Source organism: Palaemon carinicauda, chromosome 1 (genome assembly GCF_036898095.1).
Source record: "Palaemon carinicauda isolate YSFRI2023 chromosome 1, ASM3689809v2, whole genome shotgun sequence".
NCBI classification, from domain to species: domain Eukaryota; kingdom Metazoa; phylum Arthropoda; class Malacostraca; order Decapoda; family Palaemonidae; genus Palaemon; species Palaemon carinicauda.
In genome coordinates, this window is record NC_090725.1 from 307,552,852 (window position 1) to 307,570,351 (window position 17,500).

At 34.1% G+C, this 17,500-nt stretch overlaps 1 protein-coding gene across 1 annotated transcript in view; it reads left to right on the top strand.

The window, feature by feature from the left end:
• The first annotated feature begins 11,017 nt into the window (after nt 1-11,017).
• Nucleotides 11,018-17,500, top strand: part of LOC137640051 (probable glutamate receptor) — a 14,078-nt gene continuing 7,595 nt past the window's right edge. The window contains exons 1-5 of the mRNA XM_068372446.1: nt 11,018-11,049; nt 12,800-12,919; nt 13,128-13,247; nt 14,997-15,081; nt 16,554-16,842. Coding sequence (XP_068228547.1) covers nt 11,018-11,049; nt 12,800-12,919; nt 13,128-13,247; nt 14,997-15,081; nt 16,554-16,842 — 646 coding nt within the window. The remainder of the gene's footprint in view (nt 11,050-12,799; nt 12,920-13,127; nt 13,248-14,996; nt 15,082-16,553; nt 16,843-17,500) is intronic.

Genomic DNA, 17,500 nt, shown 5'->3' on the forward strand with positions numbered 1-17,500 from the left:
GCCATCTGTTGTGCGTATCTACGCTGTGACGTCACGAGCATGGCGTGCGCCACTGTCAACAAGTTTAGATTAGTCCTCCCTATGTTTCGTTAAAGAAAACTAGATGTAGGAGAGAATGTTTAAGGGGTAGCTATAGTAGTAGTAGAAGAGCTAAAAATACGATTAAAGAAGAAGAGTGAAGAAAATTCTTCACACCCTGGGGATAAAGGGGAGAAAAAAGGGAGAGGGGTTAGTTCCGGCAAATGTGATTCAACTACTTGTTAGTATGAGTGAGATAAGCATACTGGCTGAATGAAGAGTGAAGTCGTTCTTCACATCAAAGTCCGTTTAAAGTTAACAAAACGCTGTCAACGTTAATTGAAATCAATTGAATCAAAAGTTATGCTTTCACGCGAATTTGGGGAAAATTGAACTACGCAGGCAATGCTTCACGGAAGCGTTAAGTTAAGCATATGATCAGTTTTAACTTTAAACGTACGATGCAATAATAACAGAACGATTAAAAGTACTCAGTTCTTCCCACCCTAGGGGTACGGATAGAGCAAACAAAACGTAAACCAATATCGGTCGAGTTCAGCAACAAGTCAGGCCAAATAACAAATTAAAAATTATGGGGGTGAATCCCAATCCCGGTCTGACACCCAACGTTTTACATGAAATGATTTTACAAAGAAAATTACTGGCGTAATGAAAACTTTGTATTCATCGCCTGACAAAAGGAGAAAAGTTACTTCCTTCTCGGCGTTTAAAGGTGAAAATTTGCTTGACACTAGCCTGAATGATAAATCGAGATGAACTAGGTCTATGGGGACATCGTATTTATGACAGCAAGGGTCTTGGATGTCGTCTTTAAGAAAAACGTTTGCAAGGTGAACATTAAAAACAAAGCTTATATTCAGCACGAGCTGAAGGATGTCAGGGGGATTATAATAAAATGACAAATTGTCAAGGCAAGAATTAAATTTACGTTTTAAAGTTAAAGCATGGGATTGACCGATAAAATGCTGCTGTACGACTTGGCAATAATAATAAATGCTTAAAGTTGCGCCATATATAACTGAATGAAAATAATGAATGGCGTTCAATGTACCGTTACCCTTAAGCAAATTGATTTGTAAACAGGCTCTAAGCTCCGGTGCTAGGTCTACCTGTGTGACCTTCACTAAATCCGCCGTCAGTGCACAAGGTTCATTTCTGACTGCTAAGGTCTTAACCTTGTGATCACGCGGCTCTTTCTGAGGGCGGGTTTCAAATCCTAACGGGGATGTTTTAGCGTCAACACGGGTTAGAGCGAAAGTTACGGGCTTAAGAACTGGACAGTCAGGCAACGTGAGCACTGGTCCATGGGATACTACAGTTTTAGTTATTGAATTTACCGGTACAGGCCTCTGCTGGCCATCACGCACACGGTTAAGTTGTGTGGTATTTGCGCTACCACTTGGGGGGTCCCTGACAAGACTGTGATTGGTATTTCCTCCGGGACGGACTGTCACCGGCGGCAAAGACAAAGGGGGTTGAGGGTGATCAAACGTGGGTGGCTTAAGGTTCGGAAATGAGGACGGAGCACGCGAGACTGACACAAAATTACTAGTCGTATGCCATGTTGGCAACATAGTATTGGAATGTGAAGATTGAACAGGTTGGGGAGTTGTTGCAAAATTATGAACATTGTGCTTGACTGCCGATACGTTAGAAGTAACAATTAGGGGACGTGTCACTGAAGGTGTTGCATTCGAAGAAGAACAAGACTGATTAGGTTTTATAAGTAAATTTGGATGAGCCATGAGGCTATTAAAAGCAATCTCAACTTTACTCGACCAGGCAGCAAGTACGGGATAATTTAATTTAACAATGGGATGGTCGTAACGACGTCTCCAAAAATTCTTGTAATGGTTAAGTTCATCTCTTACTTTACCAATAAGGGTTTTAAAATGATTTACGGCTTCTGGACCCATGCTGGGAAAATCTACTGAAGCGAGAGCATGAAGTGCTATGTCTGCGTCCTCACACACAAAGGTGAATGTCAACTCCTGTTCCTTAAGCCTAGCGTTAATCTCCTCGGGGCTAAGCGTTTCCGCCTTAGGCGGTGAAGGGTTGTTTACGTTAAACATGAAGTCCGCCATCTTGGAATGACCACGTTTGATGAACGGATTCGTAAAACAAAACAAGGGATAAATCTGAATTTTAAAGGAATGTAAAAATGAAACTTTACAAATTTACAAGGTTGATAATTAAACATTTAAATTTACTAATGATGAGAAAAAATGGTTAAATGGACAAAAAACATATAAATCATGAAATTACTTTAAAGTACAAAGTGATCGGGTCCAACAAAACAGACGATGCCCAGGTCACGTGACGTGAAAGACTTTGCTAAAATGAATTATTTACGCACGTGGCGATAATGACTAATTAAGTTACTTTAAAGTGAAACATATTAGAAAGCACATGGGCTTATGAATGCAAAGATTCAAGTTAAATGTTAAAATAACAGGTCGAGGCTGACACTGTTGTGACGATTTCACAATTACGGGCGCACGAAGGCAGCCACTGAACTACTCAAAATGTAGATTGGCGCACAAGGCAAAGACTTTAAAGTGCACTCTCGTGGAGGCTAAACAAATATAAAATTTCCCTCACGTGGAGGTAAAACAAAAATATCCTCGCTAAAGGACAAAAACAATATTTCCTCGCTAAAGGAAATTAAATTAACTACACGCAGTAATTTACTTACGGTAGCAAACAATTACGCACCCTTAGTTTGGGCTGTAAACAAGATCCGCCATCTTGGAACAAACACGTGGAATGAAACGGACTTGGGGTTAAGTTTCTACGTTACTCGTAAGAACACTTAAAATTATGTCGCGCCAATTCGCTCTGTAGGACAAGGACATGTGCTAGGTATACGGTGATGTTAGTTAGAAAAGTTAAGGTTGGTTAGGGAAGGTAAACGACACAAAGGAAGGTAGACCAAGGTACAAAATGTTACAAATTAGATGCTTAGCTAGCAAAATTAGTTGACAGGACGAGTACACCGGCGCTCTAGCTGAGCAGTAAACACGGGCGTCTGAACAACAAAAAACCTTAGTTCAAGTAGCTTAGAACTTTCTGGTATAAGTGGATTCCGCCACACGTGGGTGAACGGATCCGAGATAAAGTGAAGTTCCTACGACAAATTCTAGTCTTTCTGTAGAGAACATTCAAGCAACAAATTAACCTGGTTACGTAGCTCTTTCCTTAAACACGTGGTCGATACAAAAAGATCATGTTGATTACAAATTTCTCTTCCCAATTAAAGTCTGGGCATTACACATTCGACAAACTGGCTGTGTGCGTGTGGGTAAGTGATATAGCGAGTCACTATATGCTTAATCAAGCTGATTAATTACGTTAATGCTTCACAAGTCAAAGGTAAAAGATCCGGTTCGAAGGACCACTCGTGTGGAGAATTTTTCAATGGTTGCGTTCTGAGTGGGAACTTAGTCCGGGAAAGTCTCCTTATAACAGTTACACAAAGTTCAACAGGGGAGGATAGGAGCACTTACTCTCGGGGCACAAACACCCTGCTAATACTTTACTGTCACAATTCACAAACCATCACTCGAATACAAAAGGGAAATTTTACTGTCCAGAGGCCTAAGCACTCCACACGTAGGATTGAGAATAATTTATGGCCTACTCTAGCTTTGTCAGGTCTATAGTCCTCTCATTCTCAGGCTCTGTTCCGGCTCCGTCCCAGTGACCCCAATGAGATGCTGGACAGTTATTTTACGTTAATGTAAGGTAGACAAAATCCAAAATGGGAGCAGTGATGTAAAGTAGTTTAAAAGTTTAAAGATAAGGATCTTTACCTTCGAAGCAAATATATTAATGCAAAGTTCCTCGCTGTTACCACCTATAGACTTACTTAGGTTTTCTCTTTAAATATTGGGTACTTTGTCCCGTGAACAACTATTCATTTCACACATTAAAATAAATGAGGGAGCAAAAATACTAAGGAGGTTTGATTAACCTAATATTGATTTATTCACAAATTTACATTGAAACAAAACGGACATCTTAACAACACAAAAATGGAATAAAAAGAGATGCAATTCAAATAATGAAAATGATGAGTTAGACACGTGGTCTGCAACAATCAAAATAGGGTCTGGCACGTGGCCCACGTGACCCAGAGACTATGTTAGTCTCAAAAGGCAAAAAATTGTATAGAAAAAATATATACACACAATCCCACCGCACACAGTCCGAATAGTGTAATTAGCCAGGTACCCTATCAAGTTAAAATTAGTCTAAGCTAATAAAAAATGGGGGAAAACTAAATGGCCATTGAAGTAGTACCTGCACTCCTTTGAAGTTTAGTCCTATGCCCGAGATAGCTGTTGACCTGGTTGTTGCACTAATTGGCACGCTGCACTCTTGCCTGGCTCACCCCAAGAATTCTCACTGTAGCTGTAACTGGGTACATCAGGGTCCTCTTCTTCTCAATCTCTCCGACCGGCAGCAACCCTTTGAGTCGCGTTTGGGCGAGTGGGATGGGATGGGGGTGAGCCAGAACTACATGGGTTCAATGACCAGGCAGGTCAGCAGGCCAGGGCAGCTCCTCGTAGAATGTGCTCGACACTACGGTCGAAGAGATCACCTGGCTTCACCTTGCCAAACAAGTGACGGTCATGATGCGCATGGTAATCCATTTGGGTTGCCATATCGGGACTTAAGGACAGGGCAATATATTGTTGAAAGGAGTGCAGAGGAGGCAGGATTTTGTACTAAATACTCAGATAAATCTTGCTGCTCTGAGGGAGGTTACATATACAATAATCCTACCTATTCTGGCTTACTAAAATAATATTTTAAATGATTAATTAGCAATGGACTGGTACGATGGGCATACATCTTAAAATTAACAAACCTTAATTGGTATTGAGAAATATAAGATGCATTAATTTAGCATTATTGGAATTTGTATCAAAAAGGCAGTTTATGAATTTAATCTCGACCCACGTAGCTTAAGGAAAGAACCAACATACGCCGGGGTTACAACTAAGGCCATCTGTTGTGCGTATCTACGCTGTGACGTCACGAGCATGGCGTGCGCCACTGTCAACAAGTTTAGATTAGTCCTCCCTATGTTTCGTTAAAGAAAACTAGATGTAGGAGAGAATGTTTAAGGGGTAGCTATAGTAGTAGTAGAAGAGCTAAAAATACGATTAAAGAAGAAGAGTGAAGAAAATTCTTCACAATATATATATATATATATATATATATATATATATATATATATATATATATATATATACATATATATCTATATATGTATGTATATATATATATATATATATATATATATATATATATATATATATATATATATGTATATGTATATATATATATATATATATATATATATATATATATATATATATATATATATATATATATATATATATATGTATATATATATATATATATATATATATATATATATATATATATATATATGTATATATATAAATGCATAACTAATACTAATGATTTTAAACTCTTCCTATAAGAGACGAATAACTTTTAATGCCACCAATAACGGGGACAGTTCACATAGACCTATATATATATATATATATATATATATATATATATATATATATATATATATATATATATATATATATATATATATATATATAGAACTTATCTGCTATCCCTGTACCATGATTATTCTGTATGGAAATAACTTATCACTTGCTCTTCTTTCTATTAAGTTCAGCCTAGTTTCTCCTCTCACAACAACATCAACAACATTTTCAACAACAGCAAAAACAATAATAATAATGATAATAATAATAATATTAATAATAATAATGATAATAATAATAATAATAATAATAATAATAATAATAATAATAATAATAATAATAATAATAATAATAATAATAATAAAATAACAACAACAGTCCAAAAGATTAAGTCTACGACTAAATATGCATTTTCTATTATGTAAATATATATTTTAAAGAAAACGAATAATATTTTATTGAGTAACTAAATTAAAAATGCAACCCTCCTCACTGTTTGTCGCTCCAAGAGACTGAAATAAAGTTAAATAATTAGATATAAGAATAAAAAAGTTTTTAAGCAATGCATTCTAAGATTTTTTTAGCGATTAGTTATCTAAGCTTTTACTATCATAAGTGAATGGACAACTAAGTATAATCCAAATAATTACTTATTGGTTCAAAGAACATGCCCGAAGGCGTTGACTGTCGGTTTGGTTTTGTCTATACGACATATAGCTATAAAAGTATGTATATTTCCCAGTTAGTAAGTCAAAACTGAGAGTTACACTTAAATCCCTCAGTCATCTATAATACCTCGCTTGCATTATTCGATTGTTACTTTCCTTCTACGATTAATATTTTGAATAATGTCTCTCAGGTTACTTCAGCCGAATCTGCTTTCTATACTTGATTCTTCCGAGGGTTTTCTTTAATGTAAGATATATTTTTGGCTTTATAATACTCTTTCAATATGAAAATAGTATTGATTTGCCTTCGATGCCTCAGTAAGACATTGATTCTAAAAGAAAATATATGATTTTCATTATAAGCAAGTGGTTGATTATCGTCAGGTCTACTGAATATAAGATATATTCGGTTGCTGAGATTTGGGCATTTACTCTTTAGCATCGTTGGAGTTATGATTATGTATTCTTTTAAAAGCCTTAATTCAAGTAGTTGCGGCAATTTTTCTGCAATTTGGCCATAATCTGATGCCATCAAAATTCTAGACCTTATAATCTAAAATTAATCTTGATGACAATTTTGTACTTACCAGTTTTCATTCATTCAAATGTGTGTACACAAGTTTGTAAAAGCTATTTATACATCACACAGGCAAATGCATATCTCAGAATGCTCTTGCACGGTGGATGCTCTACACCTTATACTTGCACAGAAGATAACAGAATTGAGTCACGGAAATGGTAAAGCAAGAAAGGTGTCAGGATTTGTGTAAAAGAATGATGATAGATTTGAATTATGTGCGGGAAACAAGATGGGAATATATTAATGGACTGTTGAACTCACTCTCCTTTTTGGAATAGAAGTATGTTTGTAGAATACGAGAGAGAGAGAGAGAGAGAGAGAGAGAGAGAGAGAGAGAGAGAGAGAGAGAGAGAGAGAGAGAGAGAGAGAGAGAGAGAGAGAGAGAGAGAGAGAGAAACGTTGAAGCTGTTAAGACGAACTTTTCCCGTAGAATGTGTGGTAGAGTAGAACTGGTAAAGCGAAAAACAAAAAAGTAATGGTAAGTAGGGGAGGCATTAAACTTCACAAAGGTAAAATGATGAGTCAGTGTATTTCCAAAGTTGCGATAGATTAGTGAAAAGAGTATAATTCAGAAGTGGTGGGATGTAGGAAGAGGTAAAAGAAATCGCAGGAGTACATGCAAGATGGGGTAAATAGTGCATTGTGGGTTTCGACGCGCTGTTGGTGAGCATACTACTACGCAAGGGGTGTATCATCAATTCATCTTTTAAGGATAATGTTTCAATAGTGATGATTTTGATACAAAGGAAAATGGCTCAGTGTTGAAAGGGTTTCCAACATTATTTTTCCATTGCCTTTACCAGCTATTGCTTAATATAGTATTTCTATAATTACATTCTAGACGTCTAACATTTTGTTTACTAGTTTTTGGTAAAATGTAAAATATCAGTAATCTAAACTATGCTAGAATTAAGACAGCGGAATTATTTACACTAAATAATAAAAAGGATTTGAAATATATTTCTCTGGAATCTAGTGTATGCAAGGAAAGAAGAAAGGTAGCCATCAAAGATACGGCAAAAAAAAAGTGACCAGTGAAATTCAAAAAAATGAAAAGAGTTATATATGAAAAAACACCTGTAAGGGAGACAACTGAAATGTCTTTGAATCACAGAACTGTTTTTATTTAGGCAACTGATTGAGAGGTATTTAGTTATTAAATATATCTAATGCTCATTTTGAAAGAACTCGATACACTTCTTAGGTGCTATGGGGCCATTTCTCTTCTTTAGAGAATTTAGCAACATCGAAGATCTATGAATGTAGTTGTGTACTGCCCCAGTAAGACTAGTTATCTTTTCTATTTATGATATCCCAGAATTAATTTCTATTTAAGATTTTGAATAAGAATGAGTTCTTATTAAATATAATTCCAGTAATAAGGTTTCGTGTTGTGGCAAATTAATGTAGCTATATTGACGATTTTTCAGATGGATTGGTATAGCCATGAGGGTCTAATATGAAACAAGTATGTTAGAAGTAGAGTGACGATAAGGATTTTCTTTATAACATCACCTTCATCATCTTAAGTTTTACAAATATTCCCACACATACATACATACATACATACATACATACATACATACATACATACATACATACATAGAAGGAAAATGTAACATATACCTTTCACTGCTATAATATCTAATATCTAAGCTTGCCTGCACAGGAATAAAATAATGGAGCTTCCAAGACCAACGAGAACTTGCTACGAAGACAGGGTAACTATCATAGGTTTATGGCTTGGAGGAACACCTATCAGGTCAATAGCCAAATCCGTTGGGAAAAGCAAAGCCACAGTTTATAGATGGATTCAGCGGTGGAAGGAAGAAGGGACTTTGCAGAACAGTTATCAAGTGATCTATTGTCCCCATTTTCACGCTGCCCAGCATCGCTACCCGGTGGACTTCATGACTACGAATGACAGGAGTACATATTTTAGTGGTGAAAGGTGGAAGCATAATGCCTTGTCATATATTTCTTATCCTGTGTTACGATAAGATTGAAGATATGATTTTTATCTATAAACATGGCTTTCTTAGGTATCAGAATTTTAAAGACATTGTTAACTTTTCTTTACGTTTATCTCATGTTGTCTTAAGAAATATGTAATGAAATTGATTTTCGAGGAAAGGGGTACTACCTACTTCTAAATCTGTAAATGATAAAAACTCTTATGTAATTTGTTTCTTGCCAAGAAAAACGTTATCCCAAATTAAAAAGATTGAAATTGTTTAAATAGTTTGTTTCTTTTAAAGGGGATAAGGATCTCTATTTCCTCTGAAACCTGTGACTAAAAATGTTCTTTATGAATAATGAACTTCTTGAGGGTTGTAATGTGGTTATTTCTTATTATAACTGAAAAGAGTTAAGGATATAATACAAAATTATAACTACTACACTTTTTCAGGTAATTTGCTGGTCTATAAATTGATACTCATAAATTAATGAGCATACAGCCTAATTTCTTGTTCCATTAAACAGAATTAGTAATGTCCTTTTTTTATACAGTGAGTTGGTTTACCACTGGGAGGTGGTGCGTAGATTCAAACTGAACACATTGTGGCTTATGCATATCCTCTGATTTGTAAATAGGTTATCGCCTTTAAAAAAGGAAGAGATATTTCATTATGTATACTGGATTATTCTAAAATATATAGATAACCAGATCATATTGTTTGATTGTTAATCTTCTGTTATAAAGCTAATTTTTGTTAGGATTTCATTGACAATAGCAAAAGCTTTCGATAAAAGCGAATACCTTATGAGCAAATGTATTACTTACCATTTCCTGGCTGAATTTCTTAATCATTTTACAAAAAACCACTGAACATAGGCTTGTTGACTGTATTAGATACTATGGTCAAAGTGTAGAACAATAAAAGGGGGAAATATGAAGGTAAAGAACCTATCTAAACTTTAAAGGTCTCTCATGAGTGGGTGAGACAAGGGATAGGTCATTGTCCTTGCGATTGACCATACTCACCCATGATATATATGAATAAATATTCATATACATTTGTTTTTAAGTATTTCTGAGTGAGGATGCCTTAATGTGGTGAAAGTGTTTATGTATCGTCATGATCAGCAAAGCCGTACTAGTTAGGGTCACCCATACTAGGGTAGTTTACTGTGAGCGATCAGACTAAAGTCTCCCACCATCACCAATCCGCAGTGGCCAACGTGGTGATGAAATCTGGCCAGACCCCAGACATGAATTGACATGACTGAGGTTTTTGTCCTGCAGGGGATTGTAAACGGCTGCATTTGTTGTTTTTGTATATATATATATATATATATATATATATATATATATATATATATATATATATATATATATATACATACATATATATATATATATATATATATATATATATATATATATATATATATATATTTATATATATATATACATATATATATACAGAAATATAAATACATATATATATAATTATATATATATGTATATATATAATATATATACATATATATACATGTATATATATATATATATATATATATATATATATATATATATATATATATATATATATATATATATATATATATATATATATATATATATATATATATATATATACAGTATACCCTCTTTCCAGGATCATCGAAATGTTGCTCAACATGACATGGTTTCTGATGATGGCGTTCGAGATGGCGCATAGCGGCTTGGTGTACCAAGGAGGTTATTATCATCTTCTTTGTTTGCATAAAAATGTTCTGATTACTATTTTCATTTTCTTGTACGTCTAATCCTCATATTTGTTAATTTCGTTTACATTCCTCTCATTTTAAATGGTAATTACTGTATTAGACCTTGTATTAAGAGCAAACACTCTTCTTCTTGTTCTTATTATGATGATGATTATCATCATTATTCTAATAATAATAATAGTAATAATAATAATTATTATTGTTATTATTATTATTATTATTATTATCATTATTATTATTATCATTATCATTATCAGTATACAGGGAAAGTCTTCCAATATTAATTAGAAAAAACCCTAGCATCAATACCTTCAAAACCATATGAATTTTTAACATTAAACGTGAGCTTCTTTCCAATTTCCAACCAGAAATAGATACACTGAGTGTGTCTCGAGATCCTATCGTCTCACTACTGGAAGATTCTTGGGTCGTCTCCTGTTCCCTCATCCTCCTCACAGATGGCACCACCTCCTCTCGGACTATATCTCAGGTAACAAGAGAAATCAATTTGATTTACCTCATAATATATATATATATATATATATATATATATATATATATATATATATATATATATATATATATATATATATATATACATATATATATATATATATATATGTATATATATATATATATATATATATATATATATATATATATATAATATATATATATATATATATATATATATATATATATATATATATATATATATATATACTGTATATATTCATATATATATATATATATGTATATATATATATGTATATATACAGTATATATATATATATATATATATATATATATATATAAATATATATATATATATATATATATATATATATATATATATATATATATATATATATATATATATATATATATATACATTAAAATAATAAAATCTCAATCTTTCTTCAATTTTTTAGGTTTTCCAAAATATTTCGAATATATACATCCCAGCCCACATTGAAATTGAAAGGGAAGGACAACTCAACTCCACATTTCATGAAATTTTATCAGCAACACAGATTGCACTAGAGGTAGGTTTGTAAAAGCTTCCATGGCCAATTATTGGTATATTCAACATTCCTACTTTTTGTTTCCAATTGGGAATTAGAGATTTTTCCTCTTAAGGTTACCTAATAGTATTTAAAAAAAAATGATGCCAATAACGATGATAGAAAAAATTTAGATATTTGTGATGTGGGTTTTGGTATAACTAATATTTAAGCAGTGTGATCAAAAGGTTTTTCTGTAATACAGTAAGTTTGAATATTTTTTGTTGGATTTTTTTTTCTTTAAACTTTAACTTTTAATTACATAGACAATTTTGATCATCCGTTTTTGATATTTGAAATAGGACCATAAAAACATACATTTTAAATCTCCACTAAAAGGAATATAAAAATAGGACCATAAAAACATACATTTTAAATCTCCACTAATAGGAATATAATGTTTTCACGTCCCATACTTATAAGATAAAACCAAAATGATAAAGGACCTTTCTTTTTTTGGAAGATAAAACAAGCTTCAATGTGCGTCACATTATTGGTGGTCAGTGACGACAAGGACTTCCTGATTGATGTCACCAGGACTTCTTTCGACATCGGACTTCTGACGAAGCCGACTCGTTTCATGATTGCGACCAGAGTGAAGTCGAGTGACCTGCGTTCGATGCAAGAAGAGCTCGCTCTGACTGACTCCATTCTTTTGATTCTGGATTTCTTACCGAATACACAAAGGTGATTAAATCAATGACTATTTACTGATCAGTAACATCTAAGAGAATATTGAGATAAAAATAATTAATTTTTCCAAAGGATTATGTAGGTTTTGGTATAAATATATCAAGATTACTCAACTTTCTTGTCCATTTTAACCAAAGAATTTTTTTTTTCAGATGTTGAGCCTCATAAAATTTAATATCTAAAAGAAGATTCAAATAAGAAATAAATTATATACCTCACCCCTTTCTCTTTAAATAATGATGCTGGTCATCGTAATATATAACAATTACTCTTTCTTGTCAATTTTATCTGAAGACTTTTATTTCAGATGTCGAGTCTCATGGGATGTAACATCTAAAAAAAAAAAAAAAAAAATAGCAAAATTAAATGATATTCCTCAATCATTTGTCTTTTTCTCTTGAAATATTTATACCGATTACCGTGAAAAAATTTACAATAACTCATCTTTCCTGTTCCTTTTAATCTGAATACTTTCTTTTTCAGATGTCGAGCTTACACAGTCATTCCATACAGCTATCGTATGATGCAAATCGCCACCTGGATTCCTAAATATGGCCTAGTTTATTCCAACAAAGATGAGCCATTTCCTAAAAAGTTCAAAAAGTAAGACAATGGATCTTAACTATATATATATATATATATATATATATATATATATATATATATATATATATATATATATATATATATATATATATATATATATATGCATGCGTGTGTGTGTGTCTGTGTGTGTGAGTATGCATGTACTCGTGTGTGTGTCATTTGCCTTATGGAAATCATTATAACACAGGATTAATATATTTTACAGAATGATCGACGGAGCAAATTTGAACGTAGCAACGGTCACCTTTCTACCCCATTTTAGCATGAATTCAACGGGTCCCATAGTTACGGTTTTGAAAATGCTCGCTAATAAGGTTAATTTCACGTAAGTAGATTAATACAGATGTATAGACACGAGAACACTCCTAAGAACACATCATCATCTCCTACACCCATTGACGCAAAGGGCCTCTTCTTGCTGAGCTAGCCTTGAGGCACCTTTGCCGATTTCCCTTACCTACGTTCATCTAAAAACACTATTGATGCAAAGGGCCTCTCCTCGCTGAGCTAGCCTTGGGACACCTTTGCCGATTTCCCCTACCTACATTCATCTAAGAACACTATTGACGCAAAGGGCCTCTCCTCGCTGAGCTGGCCTTGGGACACCTTTGCCGATTTCCCCTACCTACATTCACCTAAGAACACTATTGACGCAAAGGGCCTCTCCTCGCTGAGCTAGCCTTGGGACACCTTTGCCGATTTCCCCTACCTACATTCATCTAAGAACACTATTGACGCAAAGGGCCTCTCCTCGCTGAGCTAGCCTTGGGACACCTTTGCCGATTTCCCTTACCTACATTCATCTAAGAACACTATTGACGCAAAGGGCCTCTCCTCGCTGAGCTAGCCTTAGGACACCTTTGCCGATTTCCCCTACCTACATTTATCTAAGAACACTATTGACGCAAAGGGCCTCTCCTCGCTGAGCTAGCCTTGGGACACCTTTGCCGATTTCCCCTACCTACATTCATCTAAGAACACTATTGACGCAAAGGGCCTCTCCTCGCTGAGCTAGCCTTGGGACACCTTTGCCGATTTCCCTTACCTACATTCATCTAAGAACACTATTGACGCAAAGGGCCTCTCCTCGCTGAGCTAGCCTTGGGACACCTTTGCCGATTTCCCCTACCTACATTCATCTAAGAACACTATTGACGCAAAGGGCCTCTCCTCGCTGAGCTAGCCTTGGGACACCTTTGCCGATTTCCCTTACCTACATTCATCTAATAACACACTCATACAAACGCTTCTGTTTAGTTTTATTTCTATTATCTGCTAATTAATGTCAGGGGCAAGGGACATTGCCCTAATTCACAAACACCATTTATTACTGAATTCGCTCTGTCGTGGGATCTCAGACTTTGGTTGTAACTAATAAAGTAAATTTCTAAATTTCCTTCAAATTTATTATTAACATCCTACTACCCTCTTTGCTTCACTTCTGATGTCACTATTATTCTTCCTAACATCCAAGCTCTTTTCCTAGATTTTACAACTTCTCTTCACTGTCCCTTTTCATGGAAATCATCTGCAAACATCAGTAATTTGAAACCTCTTTTCTCATCTCACAACTAAAGCTTTCAGTTTCTGCCCTTTATCTACAGTATATTATTTGTACCACCTATCAATAAAGATAATAGATAGGCTTGTAAATATCTTAAATCTTCAGATATTTCACTAATAAGATTTTCCATATAGAATTAAGTTTTATTTGTGAAGGTTGATTAAAACCGTAAAAGGTATGAAAACCGAAAGTATAAATATTTTCATAAATGAAGATAATAGATAAACTTGTAAGTATTTTAAATCTTCAGATATTTCACTAATAAAATTCTCCATATAAAATTAAGTTATATTTGTCAAGGCTGATTAAAACAATAAAAATGTATGTAAACCGAAAGTATAAATATTTTCATAAAAAAGTACGGAAATCGAAAGTACAAACATCTTCATAAAATGGCCATATGAAATAACACATGAAATTAATGACAAAATGATTTAATTCTAAGTAGAAATGAATCTATCAATATCACCACAATCCACGGACGGGCCTCAACATTTAAAGTTCCTACAGGTACACCATCATTCCTGAAAGCTCCTATGGATACCTTCTCCCTAACGGGACTTGGAATGGACTTGTTGGGTTAGTTCTCAGAAAGGTAAGCAAAATAATAATCTATATATTAATATGATAGCGTGTGTGTTATTTATTTTGCGTCACACTTTAAAGAAAACGGAAAAAATTTCATGGTATACTCTTATAAATTCACATTAGACTTTGCTTACTTAACCAAAGCAAATCTCATATAGTTTTCCCAATTCATGTATTGCTCATTTTTTAAAATAAATATACAAGTCAAATCTTATCACATTTTATTCAAACATGTATAGGTTGGAACAAGATATTTAATATTGAAAATATAATTTCGTGTAATTTACACGGGTTCCGCTAGTTTTACATTAATGGCCTGTTGATAAAAAATATCTCCAGTTCCAAGAAGTTTCTTTTTTTGTGCGCCTTGTATTCATAGTGGGCTGTGGAACCCTAGCAGTGGCCTACCAGCTAAACTCAGTTGAATCCCTCATCAGGCTGGGAGGAGCGAAGAGGAGAAGAGTTCCCCTTTTGATGAAAATAGTTCCAATTCCAAGAGCTTACGTTTCATTTGCTTCTTATACTCATAGTGAAGTAGGTAGCTCTATGATCACACGTCAGTTAAGTAAATAAAGTATTTAATCAGATGGTCCTACCAGTATTAACTTATATATGAAAAACTTGGAGCTTACCAAAGCCTTAGATCAAATCAATTAGAAATCAAAGAGCTATGGAAAGAATAATGATAGAAATAGAAAAAGAACAACATAGTTACAAGAAACAACTAATGTAAAGAATATTCTAACAACATATAAGAAAGAGAAATGGACACGGGCAGGACATACATTGAGAATGACAGATAATAGATGGACAAGAATAACAGGATGGGTTCCTAGAGATTGCAAACCTAGCAGGACAATGGATTGACAAACTATGAAAATTTGCACGTATAGACTGGCATAGAAAGACCATAAACAGATGGTTGAGGCCTTTGTCCTGAAGTGGATCAGCAACAGCTGATGATGATAATGATGATGATATTTACCTACATATATCTACAACTTCACTGCACTGTACATCTTTCATTCTTTGGAGATAGCGATAGAGCGACGTCAAGTAGGTAAACAATTCTGGTTTTCGTCAAGTAAATAGAAAGAAAAAGGTTGCTGCTCTTTGGTGACATTGGTCCACATTCAAAGCTCTGTATACTGTTAGATGAAGGAGGTTGGGGGTTGGGGAGTTGAAACACAGACCCTACTAAAGATAATTCTTTTTAGTGAGGCAGATTTGCACCGACTCGCAAGGTTGCCCTTTTAGCTCGGAAAGGTTTCCTGATTGCTGATTGGTTGGACAAGATAATTCTAACCAATCAGCTGGAAGGAAACTTTTCCGAGCTAAAAGGGCATTGCTACGAGTCACTGTAAATCGTAGGAAACTTTTCCGAGCTAAAAGGCCACCGCCGCAAGTCAGTGCAAATGCGCCTCATTAAATTTTGTTTTCCTTGAGGATATATTTGTTTCTTTAAGGCTATCATTACAGGATGCTGACATAGGTCTAGGTCCCCTTGCCATCACTTATGGAAGATCTAAAGTCATCGACTACACTGAGCCAATACTCGTCGATTATTTGGTGATTGAGGCAAGGAGAGGTGGCATTGAAATAGATCCCTGGAGCTTTGCATTGCCATTCACCGCTTCGGTATGGGCCTCGTTGTGTGCAACCTTTATTTTAGCAATCATCACTGCTGTTGTCTTTGCCCAGGGAGCTAAAGAGTGGTCATCATCGACAGCGTTACCTTTTAACTATTATCGGGTTTTGATGTTTCAAGGTAAATCATTTGATAATGTAGAGCCTAAATATAAAATGTAGAAACCCTTTTTTTATGTAATTAGATTTTGATTATCAAAATATAATTAAAGATAAAACTCGATAGCTAATAGATTCACCATTTTGATGTTTCAAGGTAAATTATTTGATATTGTAGAGCCTAAATATACAAATTAAACCCCCTTTTTTCATATGTAATTAGATTTTGGTAATCAAAATGATTTAAGTATAAAACTTGATAGCTAATAAATACACTAGCCTCAAATCTCTTCTTGTACTTACAAAATGCATCATCAACATCACTACTAATCGGTTTTATCTTTTTGTATCAATAGCCCATAAAGAGCATTTCTATAGAAATCAGGAGAACAAACCTCAATGGTCTTCTAAAATACAATAACAACTGATCTCACTTGCTTTTTTAAAGTGTAGGTCACTAACATTGATTGACAATTTATTAAAAAAAAATCAAAAGTTAACTTGAAAGTTAATTCCGAGATAAAGATGAATGACTGAATCGTCATTTTTTTTTTTTACAGATATAGATTGGTTTTATCTTTTTACATCAATAACATATAAACAACATTTCTAAAGAAATTAGAAAAGAAAACTCAATGGTCTTCTAAAAAATAATAACAACTAATCTCACTTGCTTCATC